The sequence below is a fragment of the Australozyma saopauloensis genome, chromosome 3 (genome assembly GCF_035610405.1).
Source record: "Australozyma saopauloensis chromosome 3, complete sequence".
In the NCBI taxonomy this organism is placed as follows: Eukaryota; Fungi; Ascomycota; class Pichiomycetes; order Serinales; family Metschnikowiaceae; genus Australozyma; species Australozyma saopauloensis.
The window spans coordinates 878,994-895,488 of NC_086133.1; the positions used below are offsets into that span (position 1 = coordinate 878,994).

Consider the following 16,495-nt stretch of genomic DNA (forward strand, 5'->3'; position numbering starts at 1 on the left):
TTTTTTTTTTTGTTTCAAATTAAAATCATTGTTGAACTGCCTGCTCCATTACCTGGTCCTCAGGAACGGCAAACGTTCTATTGGAAGTGTTTTCCAGACCGTCACCTCTAAAGAAGAGACGATGTTCACGAGCATCAGGATGGATGTAGAAACAGGTTTTGCTCTTGCATTCGTCTCCAAACCGGCAAGGCTCCAAGATCGGATGAGCGAAAGTACAATCCATACGTGTGCAGGTATAACCACCATGGCATGCAACCATCGAGGTAGCGTGTCTCTTTGGGCAGGATGAATTGGTGCATCCTTTGCCGAATTTACATTGCTCCAAGGTGGTTGCAACTCTAGCCAGACGACCACCTTTGGCACCTGGACGAGGTGCTGGAGTCGAACGAACAGGCTCTGCCTGGTAGTTGGGAGAAGAGTGAGCGAATTGACATTCGGGATCACTGCAGTCTCTTGGTTGGGAACACCATTTTGGAACCATGACCTTGGCATGCTTGTTGGCTGGAGTTGGGTGACCGAAAGGACACAATTCTTTGGAGCAAAGAACACCAAACTTACACAGGTCGACTGTGACAGCAGCTTGGGCTCTACGGTCTCTGAAAGCGGTCTTAGTCTTTGCCAATTCCTGGATCAACTTCTGATCCTCAGATGGGTGCAAATAGTCACAGGTTCCTGGTGGGTTGGGACATTCTGGATACTTGAAGCAGTTTCTAGTAGGATGTGAGAATTCACAAGCAATGTTTGAGCAGTGTGGGAATTCCTGACAACGGCCCTTTGGCGGACGTTGGGTAAACGTTTGCATGTTGACGGTGGCATCAGAGCCGGCGTTCAAGGTACGTTGCAAGTTGGCAGCGTTGATACCCTTTCTCTGAGTGGCTCTTTGGTTTGTTTTGGAGTCATAGTCCTTACCCACGCCGCCACGGGTTGGCTTTCCTTTCTGGATGCCAGTCTTTCTGGGCTCAGAGCCGACTTTGTGGAAGTCCACATGGCCCTTTTTCTGGGTGTTGCCCTTCATTGCAGGGCCAGAAGGGAACACCTTTGGTTTCTGGTTTTGCTGAGACCCTCCGCCAACTGGAGTGCTGAATGTGGGAGCAGGGGCGCCATTGGGGAAGAATGGATTAATGGCAGGGGCAGGTGCAGCGGATGTAGCAGGAGCAACGGGGGCAGCAGCAGGGAACAGACTCTGAGTCATTTGAGGTTGTGCAACTTCTTGAGGAGCCTGCTCTTGGTGCTGTGGCTGCTGCTGCTGTTGTTGTTGTTGTTGCTGAGGAGTGAGTGGCTGTCCCGAAGCCTCGAGCTGCTGCAAACGGGTGATTTCAGCGAACACACGGCCCATGAAAGCCTCGTCGATCGGGATGTTGATCACGTCCTTGACGTCCAGACAGATCTCTGCGGCAGACTTACCTTGGCCGATTCTGTCGTTGATGTACTCGGCGGTGTCCTGGGCATCGTCGGAGATTCCGTAAGTGGACGCGAGCTCGTTTGCAAGAAGGGGCTCGAAAACTTTGGCGACGGTGCCTTTAGGGTCGTACGACATTGTGTTTTGGATGAATGTGTGTTGGTGGAAAGTGGAGAATGTAATCCTTGAATTACTTGAGTTTGCCGATTTGGAGGAAGAAAAAGGCAGAATTGGAATAAGAGGCGCTTCTATATAAGATCTACGAGAGTGATTGCGGCAAAGAAGATCGCTAGACTCTGATGATGGAGGTGTGTAGAGTTGGGATTTGTAATGGTGGAAACAGGTCATTGAAGTAGCGCGTTGTCTGCAGGAAAGTAATAAAAGAGTAGAATCTGATCGAAATGGAAAGAAGGTGGTTGGCGGAAAGCCAAATTTGATTTTATCGATTTATTGGAAAAATCGGTCTCATTTTATTTATTTCGTTTGGTGTTTATATTGTAGAATTGCGTAGTTTGATGGGGTATACGCGTGAGATGGAAGTAGACCAGCGCTGAACATCATTTAAGGTGAGAGGCGTACAATGCAAACGGGACTCAGGAATGAAAAAATGAGATATTCTTTTTATTTATTTTTTTACTTTTTAAAAAGTTGCAATGGCCTATGTTGGTGAGAACAGTGGAAGAATTTGGACCCGTTATTAGAGAGACATAGAGCCATGTACTGTAGAAACATACATCATTTCAAGAGAAGAGTCCCAAAATTCAATAAACGAAAAATTTCCTATTTAAATAATATAGTTTTGAGAAATTCTGTTTCATCTCCCTTAGAAACCTATGCTTCTACCACTACTTCAGCCCATCCTGAGTATCACCTTCAGACACCGAACAAACAAGCAAACAGGCAGACTAATAAACACACTAATAAAGAGACAAATATCCAGAGCTGATATCAAAACCTTTCAATGTCAAAAACCCCAAAGACAAAAATTCGTAAATCCTAAAATCTAGCTCATCTTCATCCACCTCCCACTCGTCTCCGAAATTAATCCGTACCTCCCACCACAGATACCTCTATACTCCAACCGATCCACACTATCCCCCACCACCTCCCACAACCCGTGCTACCATGTCTGTCAACATCTTCTCAGACCAGGCACGTGAAGAGCGTGCCGAAAATGCCCGGTTGTCTGCTTTCGTGGGCGCCATTGCCGTCGGAGACTTGGTCAAGTCCACCCTAGGTCCAAAAGGTATGGACAAGTTGTTGCAGTCTGCCAGCGATCCCAACCGGTCGCTTGTGACCAACGACGGTGCCACAATTCTCAAATCGATCCCTCTCGACAATCCCGCCGCCAAGGTTTTGGTCAACATTGCCAAGGTTCAGGATGATGAGGTTGGAGATGGAACCACCTCCGTGACCGTTTTGGCCGCTGAGCTTTTGCGGGAGGCCGAAAAGTTGGTGGAGAAGAAAATCCATCCGCAGACCATCATCGAGGGTTTCCGCATCGCTCGCACGGCTGCCGTCAAGGCGTTGGAGAACGTAGCTGTAGACAATGCTAGTAACAAGGAGAAGTTCCGTGCAGACTTGATCGACATCGCGCAGACCACCCTTTCGTCCAAGATCTTGTCTCAGGACAAGGTCCAGTTTTCGGAGTTGGCTGTCTCTGCCGTTTTGCGTTTAAAGGGCAGCACCAACTTGGACCACATCCAGATCATTAAAAAGGTGGGAGGGAGAATGTCCGACTCCTACTTGGAGGAGGGTTTCCTTTTAGAGAAGCGTTTTGGAATAAACCAGCCAAAGAAAATTACCGATGCCCGTATCTTGGTGGCTAACACCTCGTTGGATACCGACAAGGTGAAGATCTTCGGCGCCAAGTTCAAGGTCGACCTGACCTCGAAGCTTGCTGATTTGGAACGTGCCGAGAAGGAGAAGATGAAGGCCAAAATCGAGAAAATCAAGAAATTCGGCATCAATGTTTTCATCAATAGACAACTCATCTACGACTACCCAGAACAATTGTTCACCGATGCCAAAATCAACTCCATCGAACATGCTGACTTTGACGGTGTGGAAAGATTGGCTCTTGTGACCGGTGCTGAGGTCGTGTCTACCTTCGACAACCCAGAACATGTCCGTATCGGAACTTGTGCTCTGATCGAAGAGATTCTCATTGGAGAGGATGTTTTCCTTAAATTCTCTGGTGTTTCTGCTGGTGAAGCCTGTACCATTGTCTTGCGTGGTGCCACAGAACAAGGTTTGGACGAGGCTGAACGTTCGTTGCATGATGCTTTGTCTGTTTTGTCCCAAACTACCAGAGAGACTAGAACTGTCTTGGGTGGTGGATGCTCGGAGATGGTGATGTCCAAGGCTGTGGATCAAGCTGCTGCAAATGAAACCGGTAAGAAGTCCTTGGCTATCGAGGCTTTCGGCCGTGCTTTGCGTGCTTTGCCAACCATTTTGGCCGACAACGCTGGTTTTGACTCTTCCGACTTGGTCGCCAAGTTGCGTTCTGCTATCTACAACGGTATGACCACTTCTGGTTTGGACCTCACAAACGGCAAAGTTGCCGACATGAGAGACCTCGGAATCGTGGAGTCTTTCAAATTGAAAAGAGCTGTCGTTTCCTCCGCCGCCGAGGCTGCAGAAGTCTTGTTGAGAGTTGACAATATTCTCAGGGCTAAGCCTAGAACTGCGGACAGAAACCATTAAGGAGGGCAATTACAGAGCATAATGAGTCTGATGTTTTAGATCTTGTACATGGAAGACGGAGATGTAAATTACATATATACCACCAATATATTTCAAAGGAATTCTAATAAACAATACATTCTTCCCACTCACTCATACAATGGCCAGTGGGGGGATACGCGAAGATACAACTCAATTAATTTCTATATACGCTCTGGTCATCTAAGGTCTCAATCTTCTTGGGTCTCTTGGGAAGAGGGAAGCACGACGAATGTTCTTCAAGTCCAAGAAGAACATCAACACACGCTCCAAACCAATACCACCACCAGCATGTGGAGCACATCCGTAGGTGAAAGCATCGATGTAGTCACAGACACCCTCCGTGGATGGGTCAACGCCATGGACGGCCATACGTTCCTTCAACAACTCTGGGTCATGGATACGTTGGGCACCAGACAAGATCTCCTCACCTCTCATGAAGAAATCGTAGGAGTTACTGTAACGTGGGTCCTCTGGACAAGGCATGGTGTAGAATGGTCTGACGGCCAATGGGAACTTGTCCAAGATGTAGAAGTCGGTGTCGTATTTCTCGCGGACCAACTTACCCAAGAGCTTTTCGTTCTCAGTAGACAAGTCCTCGAAGTCATCGACGTCTTTACCGGCCTCTCTCAACATGGCAATACCCTCCTTGAAGTGCAACTTGACCATCTTGCCATCAGCAGGCAACTTGAACTCCTCCACTGGGAATTGCTTACGAACAGTGGCAATATCCGCACCATATCTAGCTTTAAGCTCTGTGAAAATGAAAATGAACAAGTCTTGCAAGTAGGCAAGGACCTCGTCGTAGTGCTCCTCGAAAGCCATCTCCAAGTCCAAACCGACGAACTCGGTCATGTGACGGTGGGTGTTGGAGTTCTCAGCACGGAACACAGGGGCAATTTCGTAGACCTTCTCGAAGTCGGCAGCAATCAATTGTTGCTTGTAGAATTGAGGAGACTGAGCCAAGAAAGCCAGGCGCTTGAAGTAGCTGATCTCGAACACGTTGGAACCACCCTCGGAGGCAGCACCAAGAATCTTAGGGGTGTGGATCTCAGTGAAGCCTCTCTCGGACAAGAACTCACGGAACAAGGCCTGGATACCGTGCTGGATACGGAAGATGGCCTGGTTGGTAGGGGTACGCAAGTCGATCACACGGGCATCCAAACGAGTGTCCAAGTTGACCACAGGCAAGCCAGCGGCCTCTGCGTCAGCATCGGAACGAGCGGCGTCCTCAATCAACATTGGCAATTGCTCTGGAGTCTCCACAATGGTGTAGATCTTACTGATGTGCACCTCAACGTCCTGGACAGTAGCGGACTTGATAGGCTCCTCGACGCTACGAACAACACCGTGAACTACAACTATAGACTCCAAGTTGATGGAACCGGCCCACTTGACCATCTGCTTCGACACAGACTCGCCGTTGGCCTTGATGAGACCCTGAATCAAGCTCAGACGCTGTCTCAAAGTGACGAAAGCCATGGTGGCTCCCTGCTGTCTGGAGTTGTGCAAACGGGCTCTGAAAATGACCTCCTGGCCGTCGTTGGCAGCAGACAAGGTGTTGATCTGGACACGAGTCTGACCAGTCTTCGAACCGGAGTTGATCAAGGGCAATTTGCCGTAGTTTTCCTTGGCGGGATCATTGGCGGCCTGGGCCTCCTTGTCGGCCTTTTCCTTGGCCAACTGGGCCTCTCTCTCGGCCTTTTTGCGGGCCTTTTCTTTCTCTTTCTCCAATTTCTTCAATGCCTTCTTGGACAATGGTTGGCCGTCCTCACCCAAGATGACTTCGGCGGGGGCGGCGTTTTCCTGGAGGGAAAGCTCGTCGATTTTCTGGGCCTCTTCTGCAGACATGGTTGTGTTTTTAGGGAGAAGTGGATGTCGAAAAGTTGTGTGATGAAATATGGTATATGTAGGTCTGGGAGATTCCGCTACAGCAGTGATTCATAGTCTCTGGGGTATGAGGGCAGATTCATTTAGAGGGAGGGAGAGGTTTTTTTTGAATCAGGGACGAAATTGAAAAGAAAAAAAAAAAAAAGGTTTTGAGCATGCGATTTTATTTGTGCGTGCGTTGTTTTTCGTTCTATATTTTGTTGTACATCATCAGAGTGAAGTGGATCTGTAGAAAGAGACGCTTGCCATGAACTGACATGCAGAGACCAGGACTGGGATACAGAAAATGAATCGAAAAGTATAAGGGATACAACCAAAAAATCAACTCCGATACGGGGAATCGAACCCCGATCTGCTCGGTGAGAGCGAACTGTGCTAGCCATTACACCATATCGGATTTTCTTGACTTTAAAATTGCAATGAAGTCTATAACCTTATTTTATTATTTTTGATCTTCGTAGCTCCAGAGTCTGAAGAAGAGCGGGCGATATTATTGTTGAAACTATATCATTCAAAGGCTAGCCAGGAGACTGTTAGAGCGGTCACATGATCCCATCATCGACTAGTCAAACTACAAGCCAGAAGAAAAATCAAATGCAAGGTGCTCAACATCAAGCCAGACAAAGTTACTGGAGTTGCAAGCTATTAAGCTGCGAATAGGATTGTAATCAGAACTATGCTTCGTGCTTCTATGATGGCCCAAACGTAGTATTAAAAGATCGAAGTATTCGACCACATTGTAAGATAAGATTGAGTTTAAAAATTAATTTGAGTATAAAACCTAAGACAGAACACCACTAAAATGATTTCCATTTCCACAATGATTGGCCTGGGTTGATGAACTCATTGTCGTCTGTCTCCAAATAAACATACCCATTTCCGATGAGAACCTGTGAGTAGTGGAAAAACTTTTCAAACTGGAAGCCATTCTCGGCCCAATCTTTCTTGGCGTCCTCTAATGCAACTTCTGCGGGAATTGGAGTCTTCACGGCAAGCTTAGTATCATGTCTGGTCTCCCACAGTTTGGCTACCTCAGCAGGAGTAACTACTCCAGACTGGACCAATAATTTATCTGGAAGCTCAGATGGATCTCTTACCGCCACAGCAGCGATAACGCGGCCGACATCATCCAAGTGAGTGAAGGAAACCTTCGCATCGGGCGACCCAATATAAGTGACGGACTTGGACTCGGTATCGATGCCAAAATGAGCATTGATTTCGTAGATCCAAGGTCCGCCGGCAAATACGTTGGTGAGGATGTCGACGACCTTAATACCCTTTGATCTTAAGCCTTCACTGTGGAGATCCTTCTCGACCAAGAACCCCGGAAAGACATCTTGCAATTTCGAAATATCGCCACCAAATTGTGAGGGAATATACACCTTCGGTTTCACTAAGAAAACAACCTTTTCTGCGGCAATTGCAACCTCTGGACTGAAGGTCAACAAAGAGACAATTACATCGACGCCTTTTACGATCTCTGCGACTTTTTCGGGATCGGCAACAAGGTCGCCGGATACATACCGAATGAATTCGGTATCTTGTTTACCAGAAGCGTCTCTGGTGATAAGAATAGCCGGCTTTTCGAACTTGTCCTTGAAGAGAGGACTTTCCAAAGCTGCCAAGAGAGGAGCTCCTAAAGCGCCGTTGGCACCGAAAATAGCAATTGAGTTTTTAGTCATTGTTTTGGTTTTGGTTTTGATTTGAATTCTTTGTTCAATGTGTATTTAGTTTGTTTCGTTCAAGGTGAAAGAAGAGGTGATTGGGATGATGATAATTAATTTCTTCAGCGATTTTACAGCCCTTTTTATATTCTTCTGTCTGACTAATTTTGGTATGTGCTATCGCTGAATTCTCCATTTGAAATTGCCATTTGATTGATTAGAAATCCCAGACAAATGTCCTGCAGACAGAACAAAATACGAGCCTAATGGTATCCCTGAGTATATGAGGGCGTTTTGACTAAGCAACGGCAGAAGAAAGAGTGGATTCGTCATTGTGTGTATGATCAACGTAAAACTAAGCTGAGCTAATTGGATGTGAGATCAATTACTAATCAATGTCGAATTACCAGCAATAGAAAGAGAAGTAGTGGAGAAGTGAATCAAAACTGAAAGAGGTTGTGGAAGTGGACCATTAAAGTTTCTGTCTTTTTTTTTTACCTTGTGGCTTTGGCATGGCAAGTATACCTGAACCTATATCTGGGCATAAATGGTAGATATAGATCATCGATTGTGGTAGATGCCAATAAGTGTGTCAGATTTAATCATACTTTTTTGTGAGATTCCGAAAAGATGTTTTTTCCGGTACATTTAAAAGAATACCAGTCCACTACCGCTGGTCCCCAGCCGTCTGCGCCGAGGAATTAAAGCTGTGATTTGAAGAGCACCTTCTTGTTGTGGACGAGCATATCTATTCTTGATCAATCACGAATTTATTTTTCATTAAGAACAAAGAGTAGAGGTGCATAATATTTATCAAGATCGGCAAAACCAAAAATGAGTCAACAGTCAGACAACAACTCAATTTCACTTCAACAAGAAAGGTCCCTTGGCCCAGTTGGTTAAGGCGTGGTGCTAATAACGCCAAGATCAGCAGTTCGATCCTGCTAGGGACCATTCCTCACACGGGCGTGTGGCGTAGTTGGTAGCGCGTTCGCTTAGCATGCGAAAGGTCTCCGGTTCGACTCCGGACTCGTCCATTCTTTTTTCATCTTTTGATGGTTGTAGATAGACTCTGACATTTTTTTCTTGTTTTTTTGGGTCCTAGAGTCTTCGTTTTATATTTCACTATGGCCAACCTAGAAGTAGACAAATCGCATCTCATGCGTGGCTGCAAATACACTCCCAGGCTCTATAAGCTATTCTTAAAAGAAATCAATGGTTTCATCTATATTTGGGAACTCGGCATATAATTATCCTCTTAAAGTATGTAAAACAGTTGATTTTGGTGATTTTTCAGGCCGATACTCTTCGATTGAGTAATTCGTATCATGGCGGCGTTTCGAATTAAAATCCTCTCAAATATTAACACCTAGGGAATAGAATACTTACTCTTTACTCCCCTGCTACTACTGGTGTTTGCACTTCTATTTGTGCCTTTGGCCGTGCTACTGTTGTCTGTTGTCTGGGGAATGTTTCTCTTTGTGTTTCCAACGTATGCTATTGTGCTGACTCTCTTTCTAGGCCCGCTTGGGCTCATTGCATCTTTTCTCTCGACGCTCCATCTTTCTCGGAAAATTGTGTCGCTTGTCCTGAAATTGATATTGTTTCCAAGGTTTCAGAGCGTTATGTTTGATGCTATTTTGAGCAGAGAGGGTCTCTACGATGTGGTGCATTGCCACAACATCATGAAGGAGCAATCGAAAAGAAATTTTGATTTGCCGAGCCTACTTTTGACTAAATTTCTTCCAACCTTTGCTGCTGAATTGACTCTTCTTGTAGTTCAGTTCATACCCATCCTCGGTCCTCTCATTATATTGGTAGCGAGAGCGCCAGCAAAAGCGTATGGGATCCATGAAAGATATTTTACGCTCATGAGATGGGACGACCAACAAAAAAACAAATGTTATTGGCATTTCCGTCTCGAGTACATTCAGTTCGGATTGATGGCACTGGTGTTGGAATTGATTCCAGGTCTAACATTTTTCTTTATGTTTACTAGCAACGTAGGGATGGCGCTTTGGAGCGTGGATAATCATGAGAAACTTGGCGAAATTGGCAGACCGACAAGCTCGCATGGTCCAATAATGAAAGAGCCTACGGCCCAGGACCTACCCGATCTTTCTGAAACTGAGAACCCAAATGTCGAGATAATAGCCAACGAGGTAAAGAAAAGAGAGTATCTCAGATTGCCAATCAATTCGGTGAAGTCTAGAATCTGGAATGCAAAAACTACCCTTGCAGACTAAAGCCAGCACATGATATGAAGACTGATGATTAGTATGTTTGTAAATCGAGTGATAAACAAAAATGCTCTAAAACTTCTATTTTTTATTTATCTACCTATTTGGTCTATTGAAGGTACACATTATCCAAGCAGCCGAACCCAGCAGCAACTCCTCCCTCATTCGACGAGCTGACTTTAGATCTGAGTAAATGTCCGGCATTTTCGTTAGACAACACCTCACCGGTGTCCTCGTTAAATAAAATCGTTCCAAAGATTCCGAGCTCCAGAATGATGTGCTCTTGATGTACTTGGCCCAGGCGCAAAATCTTGTTCTCATAGGTTGGGGGATTTATTATTTCCATGAGGATGTAGGCACCCCATTCAGACTCGTCAATGCTATTCAAAAATGCTGGGATGTTTTCCTTGTAGATGTTATTGCCACCACCTTCTCTTTGTGGTTTCAAGACAAACTTTTCAGGGGACTCAAATGCCAATTTCTTGGCGATTTTTCCCTCCTCAGAGTCGTCAAAAGGATAGATTTTGACAAACGTGTCTAGAAGCTCCTGCGTTGCTTGTGAGCTGAGCTCAGGCATGAATGACTGCACAAGCTCAGCACTCGTCAAGGCCTGCTGAACCTTTTTGGTGCCTGACAATTGAGTGAGTAGCGAAGGACACTTGATAGCATATGTGGTTTCTAAGTATAAGCGATTGCTCCAGGTCAACTCTGGGTCTGTTTCGTAGTCCAGAGGACTATAACCCGAACGATAGTAGATCACACCCACTTCTTCCGAAGTGGTCTTGATGTACAATTTGTCGTCTTTAATGAAAGTGAACTCTTTGGCGGCCTCCAATGTGCACCGATATGACAAGGTCAGGTGGTTGTCTAGTAAGGCATACTCCACGTGTCTCTGATCAAAGCAATTACGTTCATTGTCCTGAACAATAAAGAGAACAACGGGCGGCTTCTGTGATTTGTTAACTTTATCATTGTATGCTGCGTTGGCGGCGGCTAGACCCAGAGCCAACTCGTTTATAGAGTTAGACACTGGAATACCCTCGCCATAGAACTTTTCGGTAGGATTGTAGCTGCCGTTACTGTTCAAATACTGATGCAATTTTCCAACCTTGGTGGAAAGCCCTCCAAAAGATACAGAGACGGTATTGAACTCGATCTGTTTAATCGAATGCTCAATCTCATCGTACATATAATCTGAGCGGAAAAGCCCGAGCGAGAGCGGCTGCAAAGGCTTTCCGCCACTCAATTCTACAGATTCAATATAGGTTTTATACAATTGACCAGTGAAGTCACGGTCGAACTTGGCCAATTCCTTGGAGATCTCCAAAAGCCACTCTCTCTGGCCAGAAACGACTTGTGCGTAGAGACTGTTAAACAGTTTCTGTACTTTCACAGCATGTTCGAATAAATCTTTAGGAAACGGGGTCGGGAAAAGCGTCACTGGTGCTATATCAGCATTAGAGATTGTGAATCCCGGTGGATACATTACTAGGCCATTGGCGAGCGAGTATTGGCAGACTCTTTCCAAAAGAAGACTTTCCTGTTCATTGGTGAGTTGCGGAATCGATTTGGGGGTCCAGGATCGGCTCATTTGGTTGAATTGGGTGGTTAGATAGAGGTTACAGTGGGTATATATTCGATTATCGGTAAGTAGTTGACGTGCTCGGTGTCTGCAGGAAGATAACTGCGAGATCAATGGTATTAGTAATAGAACAGCCTGCGGCAGATCAAAATAATGTTGAAGGTGTATGAAATATAGGCCTAGTTCTTTAGAATTTTTGGTGGGATCTCCGATTTTTTGTTTGATTTTGATAGAGGATACTGGCTGGTTTAGTAGAGGTGTTTTTAGGTGGCTCTAGATCTTATGTAAGCAGATAACCGATGATAATTTGAAAAAGGGATCGATCAGTGAAAAGAAACTAAAAGACGAAGCTACGGGGTTGAGAATTTCTTTACTGTGAGTAGTGGTCTATGGGTACAATTGAAAATGGAAAACATACCTATGCATAAAATGTTCTTCAGAAAATAAAAGGAGCAAAATAGTATGAGACCGGAGGGGGAAGGGGCGTTGAAGAACAATAGAAGCTGGTGTTAAAAGAAGCTAATCTTTAAATCAATGATATTATAGTCTTGTCAAAGTTCATCAGACAAGGTTTTGGGCGTTTAGATAAGCAGCTCAATTGGGTAAACAGCCACGACACTTGATTGGAATTCTAATTAATAACGATTAAAAAAAAATCGAAAATGAAATAAAATGAAAAAGATGAACATCAAAATGTGCCTAATTGCTCTGAGCATCACCCTTTTGAGGTATGGTTCAGCAGCAAGTGAAGAATCAATTTGAAGAGTTCATTCATCATGGCGCTAGTATTCCAGAAGAGTTTAATTCAACTCATCTATTTCCTTGTGCATTGAAATTCAAATAGACACAACATCGTTTCGATTCATGAATCTACGAAAAACTCAAATAGAGTTAACAGGATGCTAGTCCTCTTCGGCCATCTAGCAAATCCGAAAAGATCCAATACGAGAACATTAAAGTGTTTCGTAATGTAGAGATCTCCAAACTTCCACCGACATAGCTATTAGTAGGTTTATTTGACAAGAGCATTTGCAGCATCTCTCTTCTAGGTTTAACTTCAAGATCTACGAGCAGTTTGAGTCAACATTAACCAAACGATTGACTAGATAACAATACAGAATTACGCCATAAAGTAGACCTGAGATTATTTAGGTAGATATTAGTTTTCCTAGACCATGAATTGGCATCCACTAGATGGTTCTCATCTGACTGACAGAACGAGCGTTGATCTACTGAAAGTGAGAGGTTCCCTCTACATGAAATTCCGTTTTAGAATATTCCTTTATTTTCTTTTTCATATCAGTAATTTATCTATGAGCGTTTGTTGCTGTGTATATCCATTGGCCTTCCTTCAATCAGTACAGCCGCTACAAGACAAAAGGAGAGACACAGCAACACAACGGAGGACCAAATATAATAAAAATCAAAACATTCACCAATAATATCCATTACATAATTAATTACTATCATTTATACTAGACGATATTCCCAGATCAATCGGGTCACGTGACATCTGTGACTGTGAATTTTCCACCCTGGTCGCATTTTTTAGTTTCCACCACGAAGACTCTTCAACAACTACACCAAAGAGTATGTTCAAATGACCCCGTACCTAGAGACTGGAGAAGCGAATTCTGCCCAATAATGGGACTATACAAGTTGTGTGAAAACCGCTATGTTGATTGACTGCCAAATTGACTAGTATTTCGTCCATAGCCCTTTTTCCATATTTCACCTATCCAAGCACATATCCAGAACAACCTGGATGATCTAGTTGAAGCAAGAAAATTTCCGGTCTCCACGAAACTCCCATTCCAATGGTCCCTTTTTTCCCAAAAACTTTATACTAACAAACAGTGAAATACATTGCTGCTTACTTATTGTTGGTCACCGGCGGTAACACCACCCCATCCGCTGCAGACATCAAGTCTGTCTTGGAGTCCGTCTCCATCGAGGTCGAGGACGAGAAGATCGAGAAGTTGTTGGCTGAGGTCGAGGGCAAGTCCGTTGAGGAGTTGATCGCCGAGGGTAACGAGAAGTTGTCTTCTGTCCCAGCTGGTGCTCCAGCTGCTGGTGGTGCCGCTTCTGGTGCTGCTGCTGAGGAGGCCGCTGAGGAGGCTGTTGAGGAGGAGAAGGAGGAGTCCGACGACGACATGGGTTTCGGTTTGTTCGACTAAGCGTCTCTGTAGCATACATGTAATAAAGAACCTTGAGATATTGGGTCTGTAGAAGCGTAAACTAAGTTTTCGTGACATTTACGATTTCTAATTGAGTGCGTTTGAGAACTAAATAATTGTTTGCGAGTTTGAATTTTGGCGCGGTGATTGTATCGTTGGCTGCAAATTAGATGTGCCGGAGTTATCTGTCCCTAGGTCCATGCTCAATCTACAGTCTGTAATTTTAAGTAAATATTTGATCGTGCTATTTGAATTGTCTATCGTTAAAGTTCATCCTTTCTGGCGTACGGATTGCCAAATATTCCATGTCTGGCCCTCAAGAGTAATCCGTCAAAGCTCAGCTCCAGCAGATCCGAGTCCCTCTCCCGAAGAGAACTTTTACGGTTTTCAGATTCTTTACTGAGCCATTGCAAGAACTCTTTTGAGACCGGGTGATCGCCCTTGGAGTGGAGGTCCAGCAAGGATCTGAAGTATACTTGCATTTGCTCCTCTGGCACGGCTGTGCGTCCTGACAAGAAGCTCTGGATGTACTTGGAGACTTCCCTTGCCACATTGGACTCGTCGAATTCTTCGCGTTTCTCGGCTCTAGGAAGCAAATTCAAATCATTTAGTATGTTTGCTGCGCGAACTTGTGAAGAAGCTCCCAAGGATGGGAATACGGTGATTAAATTGTGCAAACCCTGAGCGTTTGAGATATTCTGGTCGTTGAAATAACGATAGGCAAAATTTCTGTTGGCAGCAAGAGCCTGGACAATCCCTAGAGCACGTTTCTTTATGACGTCTGGTATTTTCAGATTAGACAAGAGACTGAATAATCCATCAACAAACGAGACAGGCTGTTTGTCCAACGCAGCTTCCACTGCCTCGGGATTATTCCTTAGAGAAGAACCAATTACTCTGTAAATGAGTTCCGCTAAGCGAACATTGGTTGGGTTGGAAATTTTCTCTGTGGAACTAAGCAATTCCTCAGCCAAGCCGGTCATACTGTGTATGATGACAGCATTATCGGCCAACTTGGCGCCAAACTCTATGTCATGGCCTAACTCCGACAATGTGGAAAGCGCCTGTTCGAGTCTATAGGTGCTGTCTCCTGGCTGGTAGCCCACGATCTCATTGACAGACAGATCGAAATCGGTGAGGTCAGCATGCGAGATCTTATTTTTTGAGAATGCCTTTTTACGCTCACGATACTCGTTGATGGTCTCCTGTAGTTTTTGCTTCACCTCGTCGCTGTTGAGATCCAATTCTGGTGTCTTGTCTGTGTCTGTATCTACAAGGACTACTTCAGCATTCGACAGATCGTCCTGCTGTAAAAGACGGGCTTCCTCTAACCCTGTCTCGAGATTTACACGCACATGTAGTCCCGGTGGGATCTGCTGGCCCTCCCTGACTACTTGCCATTGGTTAGTTGGCTCAAACAACTGGGGGTAGCAGTCCAGTGGACTCTCGGACGGACAAATCAATTCCGCAGAGGAGTCTATGATTCGAGCACTGATCACAGATGCTAGAAGGAGAAGAGTGACGTAAGGCAACCGCATTCTGCGATGAGTGGTAGATATCAAGTAGGTTCAATCTTAGAACCAGATGTATTGCTAGTAAAGAATCTGTAGCCGCACCCAAAATCAAAACGATTTGAGCTTTTACGTCCAATTGATATTGGTAAATTTAAGCAAGATTTTCCGGATGTGTTTCCAGTTTGTCTTATTAAGTAAGCTGTGTAATGGATACTTGTACCGAAACGGTCAGTGCATCCAGGATCAGTCACGTTTGGTTTCTCGAATTGAGAATGCGAGCAATATAACCTTTTTATACTATTTGCCCCTGGCCTAAAAGAAGACGTAGGTGTCACTTAAAGGTGATACGTGTTGGTTGCAAAATGTCATCTATGTACATGACAGAGGTGATAACAGACATAGAGAAGAGTCTAGAATAAATGGGAGGGATGAAATTCACACATAAAAGAATTATCAGGAGATATGTTTTTTTGCCTTCGACTTTCGATTTTTGATTCTTGTTTTTTGATAAGAAGTGACCTTTATTGGATTGTATCTTATCATATAAATCTATGGTACCTTTTATTAGAACAGTTACATCTAGACCTGTTATGAAGGGCTCACATATTCTTCAGCGCCAACTTTAATTTTAGGTCAATTTATACTCAGCCGGACAAATGTTTCTTCGATTCTAGTCACTAAGAGCACTCAAACATGGCATGGTACCTCTGCCCTGAAAAGCATGCTACATCTAATCAATTAGTATTCGTGATATTATAACTTAATTAATGCGTAGTCTTTCATCTCGTCTCGAATGCAATTCTCTGCTCGCGTTCGCAAACATCTCACCACTTCTCCTCCGGGTTCTCTTGGAACTCAAGGTATGCTTTGTAATTGAATACACTCAACTCAGTCTCATTTTCGACACCCAAGTCCCAAAGCGACTGTTCCTGGTCTACAGCCTTATCGCCGTCTCTGCAAACAAGAATATCCTTTTCATCGTTGCCAAAGTTGATCACCAAGTTCATCGATTTGGTTCCATGTGCATGGGTGTACACTTTCACGGTATCGTAATCCACATTACGATAAGGCCGGAGAGAGCCGGTCGACATAATGATGGTTTTGACTTGGTCCAAGAGCTGCGAGGGCGTAGTTTCCTTGAGGTTGACTGAAGAAAGAATATGATTTTTGACGTTCCTGTAGGGGAAAGATTTTATAATTCTGATGGTCAAAAGTGCATCTGTTGCAGGTCTCACATTTGAAGTGAGCGGCTCATCGACGGTAAATTCGGACATTTGTGCCTGGAGATACTCTACTCCAAACGAT

At 44.6% G+C, this 16,495-nt stretch overlaps 8 protein-coding genes and 3 non-coding genes across 11 annotated transcripts, besides 1 other annotated feature; 4 read left to right on the forward strand and 7 right to left on the reverse strand.

The window, feature by feature from the left end:
* Positions 1–25: 25 nt before the first annotated feature.
* Positions 26–1,747, reverse strand: PUMCH_002560 (uncharacterized protein; the record flags this gene model as incomplete). The annotated part of the gene is made up of 1 exon (XM_063021566.1): positions 26–1,747. One exon carries the CDS (start codon positions 1,745–1,747, stop codon positions 26–28), a length of 1,722 nt encoding a protein of 573 aa, XP_062877636.1.
* A 777-nt stretch (positions 1,748–2,524) lies between these two features.
* On the forward strand, positions 2,525–4,105 carry PUMCH_002561 (uncharacterized protein; the record flags this gene model as incomplete). The annotated part of the gene is made up of 1 exon (XM_063021567.1): positions 2,525–4,105. The coding sequence occupies one exon, from the start codon at positions 2,525–2,527 to the stop codon at positions 4,103–4,105; it is 1,581 nt and encodes a 526-aa protein (XP_062877637.1).
* A 201-nt stretch (positions 4,106–4,306) lies between these two features.
* PUMCH_002562 (uncharacterized protein) lies at positions 4,307–5,974 on the reverse strand (the record flags this gene model as incomplete). Its single annotated transcript, XM_063021568.1, has 1 exon — positions 4,307–5,974. The coding sequence occupies one exon, from the start codon at positions 5,972–5,974 to the stop codon at positions 4,307–4,309; it is 1,668 nt and encodes a 555-aa protein (XP_062877638.1).
* Positions 5,975–6,338: 364 nt separating this feature from the next.
* Positions 6,339–6,410, reverse strand: PUMCH_002563. Its single transcript has one exon. It is a non-coding gene; the product is annotated as a tRNA-Glu (tRNA).
* A 400-nt stretch (positions 6,411–6,810) lies between these two features.
* On the reverse strand, positions 6,811–7,695 carry PUMCH_002564 (uncharacterized protein; the record flags this gene model as incomplete). Its single annotated transcript, XM_063021569.1, has 1 exon — positions 6,811–7,695. One exon carries the CDS (start codon positions 7,693–7,695, stop codon positions 6,811–6,813), a length of 885 nt encoding a protein of 294 aa, XP_062877639.1.
* Positions 7,696–8,557: 862 nt separating this feature from the next.
* On the forward strand, positions 8,558–8,631 carry PUMCH_002565. The gene has a single exon. It is a non-coding gene; the product is annotated as a tRNA-Ile (tRNA).
* A 10-nt stretch (positions 8,632–8,641) lies between these two features.
* Positions 8,642–8,714, forward strand: PUMCH_002566. Its single transcript has one exon. It is a non-coding gene; the product is annotated as a tRNA-Ala (tRNA).
* Positions 8,715–9,146: 432 nt separating this feature from the next.
* On the forward strand, positions 9,147–9,923 carry PUMCH_002567 (uncharacterized protein; the record flags this gene model as incomplete). Its single annotated transcript, XM_063021570.1, has 1 exon — positions 9,147–9,923. One exon carries the CDS (start codon positions 9,147–9,149, stop codon positions 9,921–9,923), a length of 777 nt encoding a protein of 258 aa, XP_062877640.1.
* Positions 9,924–10,026: 103 nt separating this feature from the next.
* On the reverse strand, positions 10,027–11,508 carry PUMCH_002568 (uncharacterized protein; the record flags this gene model as incomplete). Its single annotated transcript, XM_063021571.1, has 1 exon — positions 10,027–11,508. The coding sequence occupies one exon, from the start codon at positions 11,506–11,508 to the stop codon at positions 10,027–10,029; it is 1,482 nt and encodes a 493-aa protein (XP_062877641.1).
* A 2,144-nt stretch (positions 11,509–13,652) lies between these two features.
* Positions 13,653–13,676: a sequence feature (Short protein (PUMCH_002569, WPK25259.1) was converted to a misc_feature.).
* A 263-nt stretch (positions 13,677–13,939) lies between these two features.
* PUMCH_002570 (uncharacterized protein) lies at positions 13,940–15,214 on the reverse strand (the record flags this gene model as incomplete). Its single annotated transcript, XM_063021572.1, has 1 exon — positions 13,940–15,214. The coding sequence occupies one exon, from the start codon at positions 15,212–15,214 to the stop codon at positions 13,940–13,942; it is 1,275 nt and encodes a 424-aa protein (XP_062877642.1).
* An 800-nt stretch (positions 15,215–16,014) lies between these two features.
* PUMCH_002571 (uncharacterized protein) lies at positions 16,015–16,464 on the reverse strand (the record flags this gene model as incomplete). The annotated part of the gene is made up of 1 exon (XM_063021573.1): positions 16,015–16,464. One exon carries the CDS (start codon positions 16,462–16,464, stop codon positions 16,015–16,017), a length of 450 nt encoding a protein of 149 aa, XP_062877643.1.
* Between the last annotated feature and the right edge of the window lie 31 nt (positions 16,465–16,495).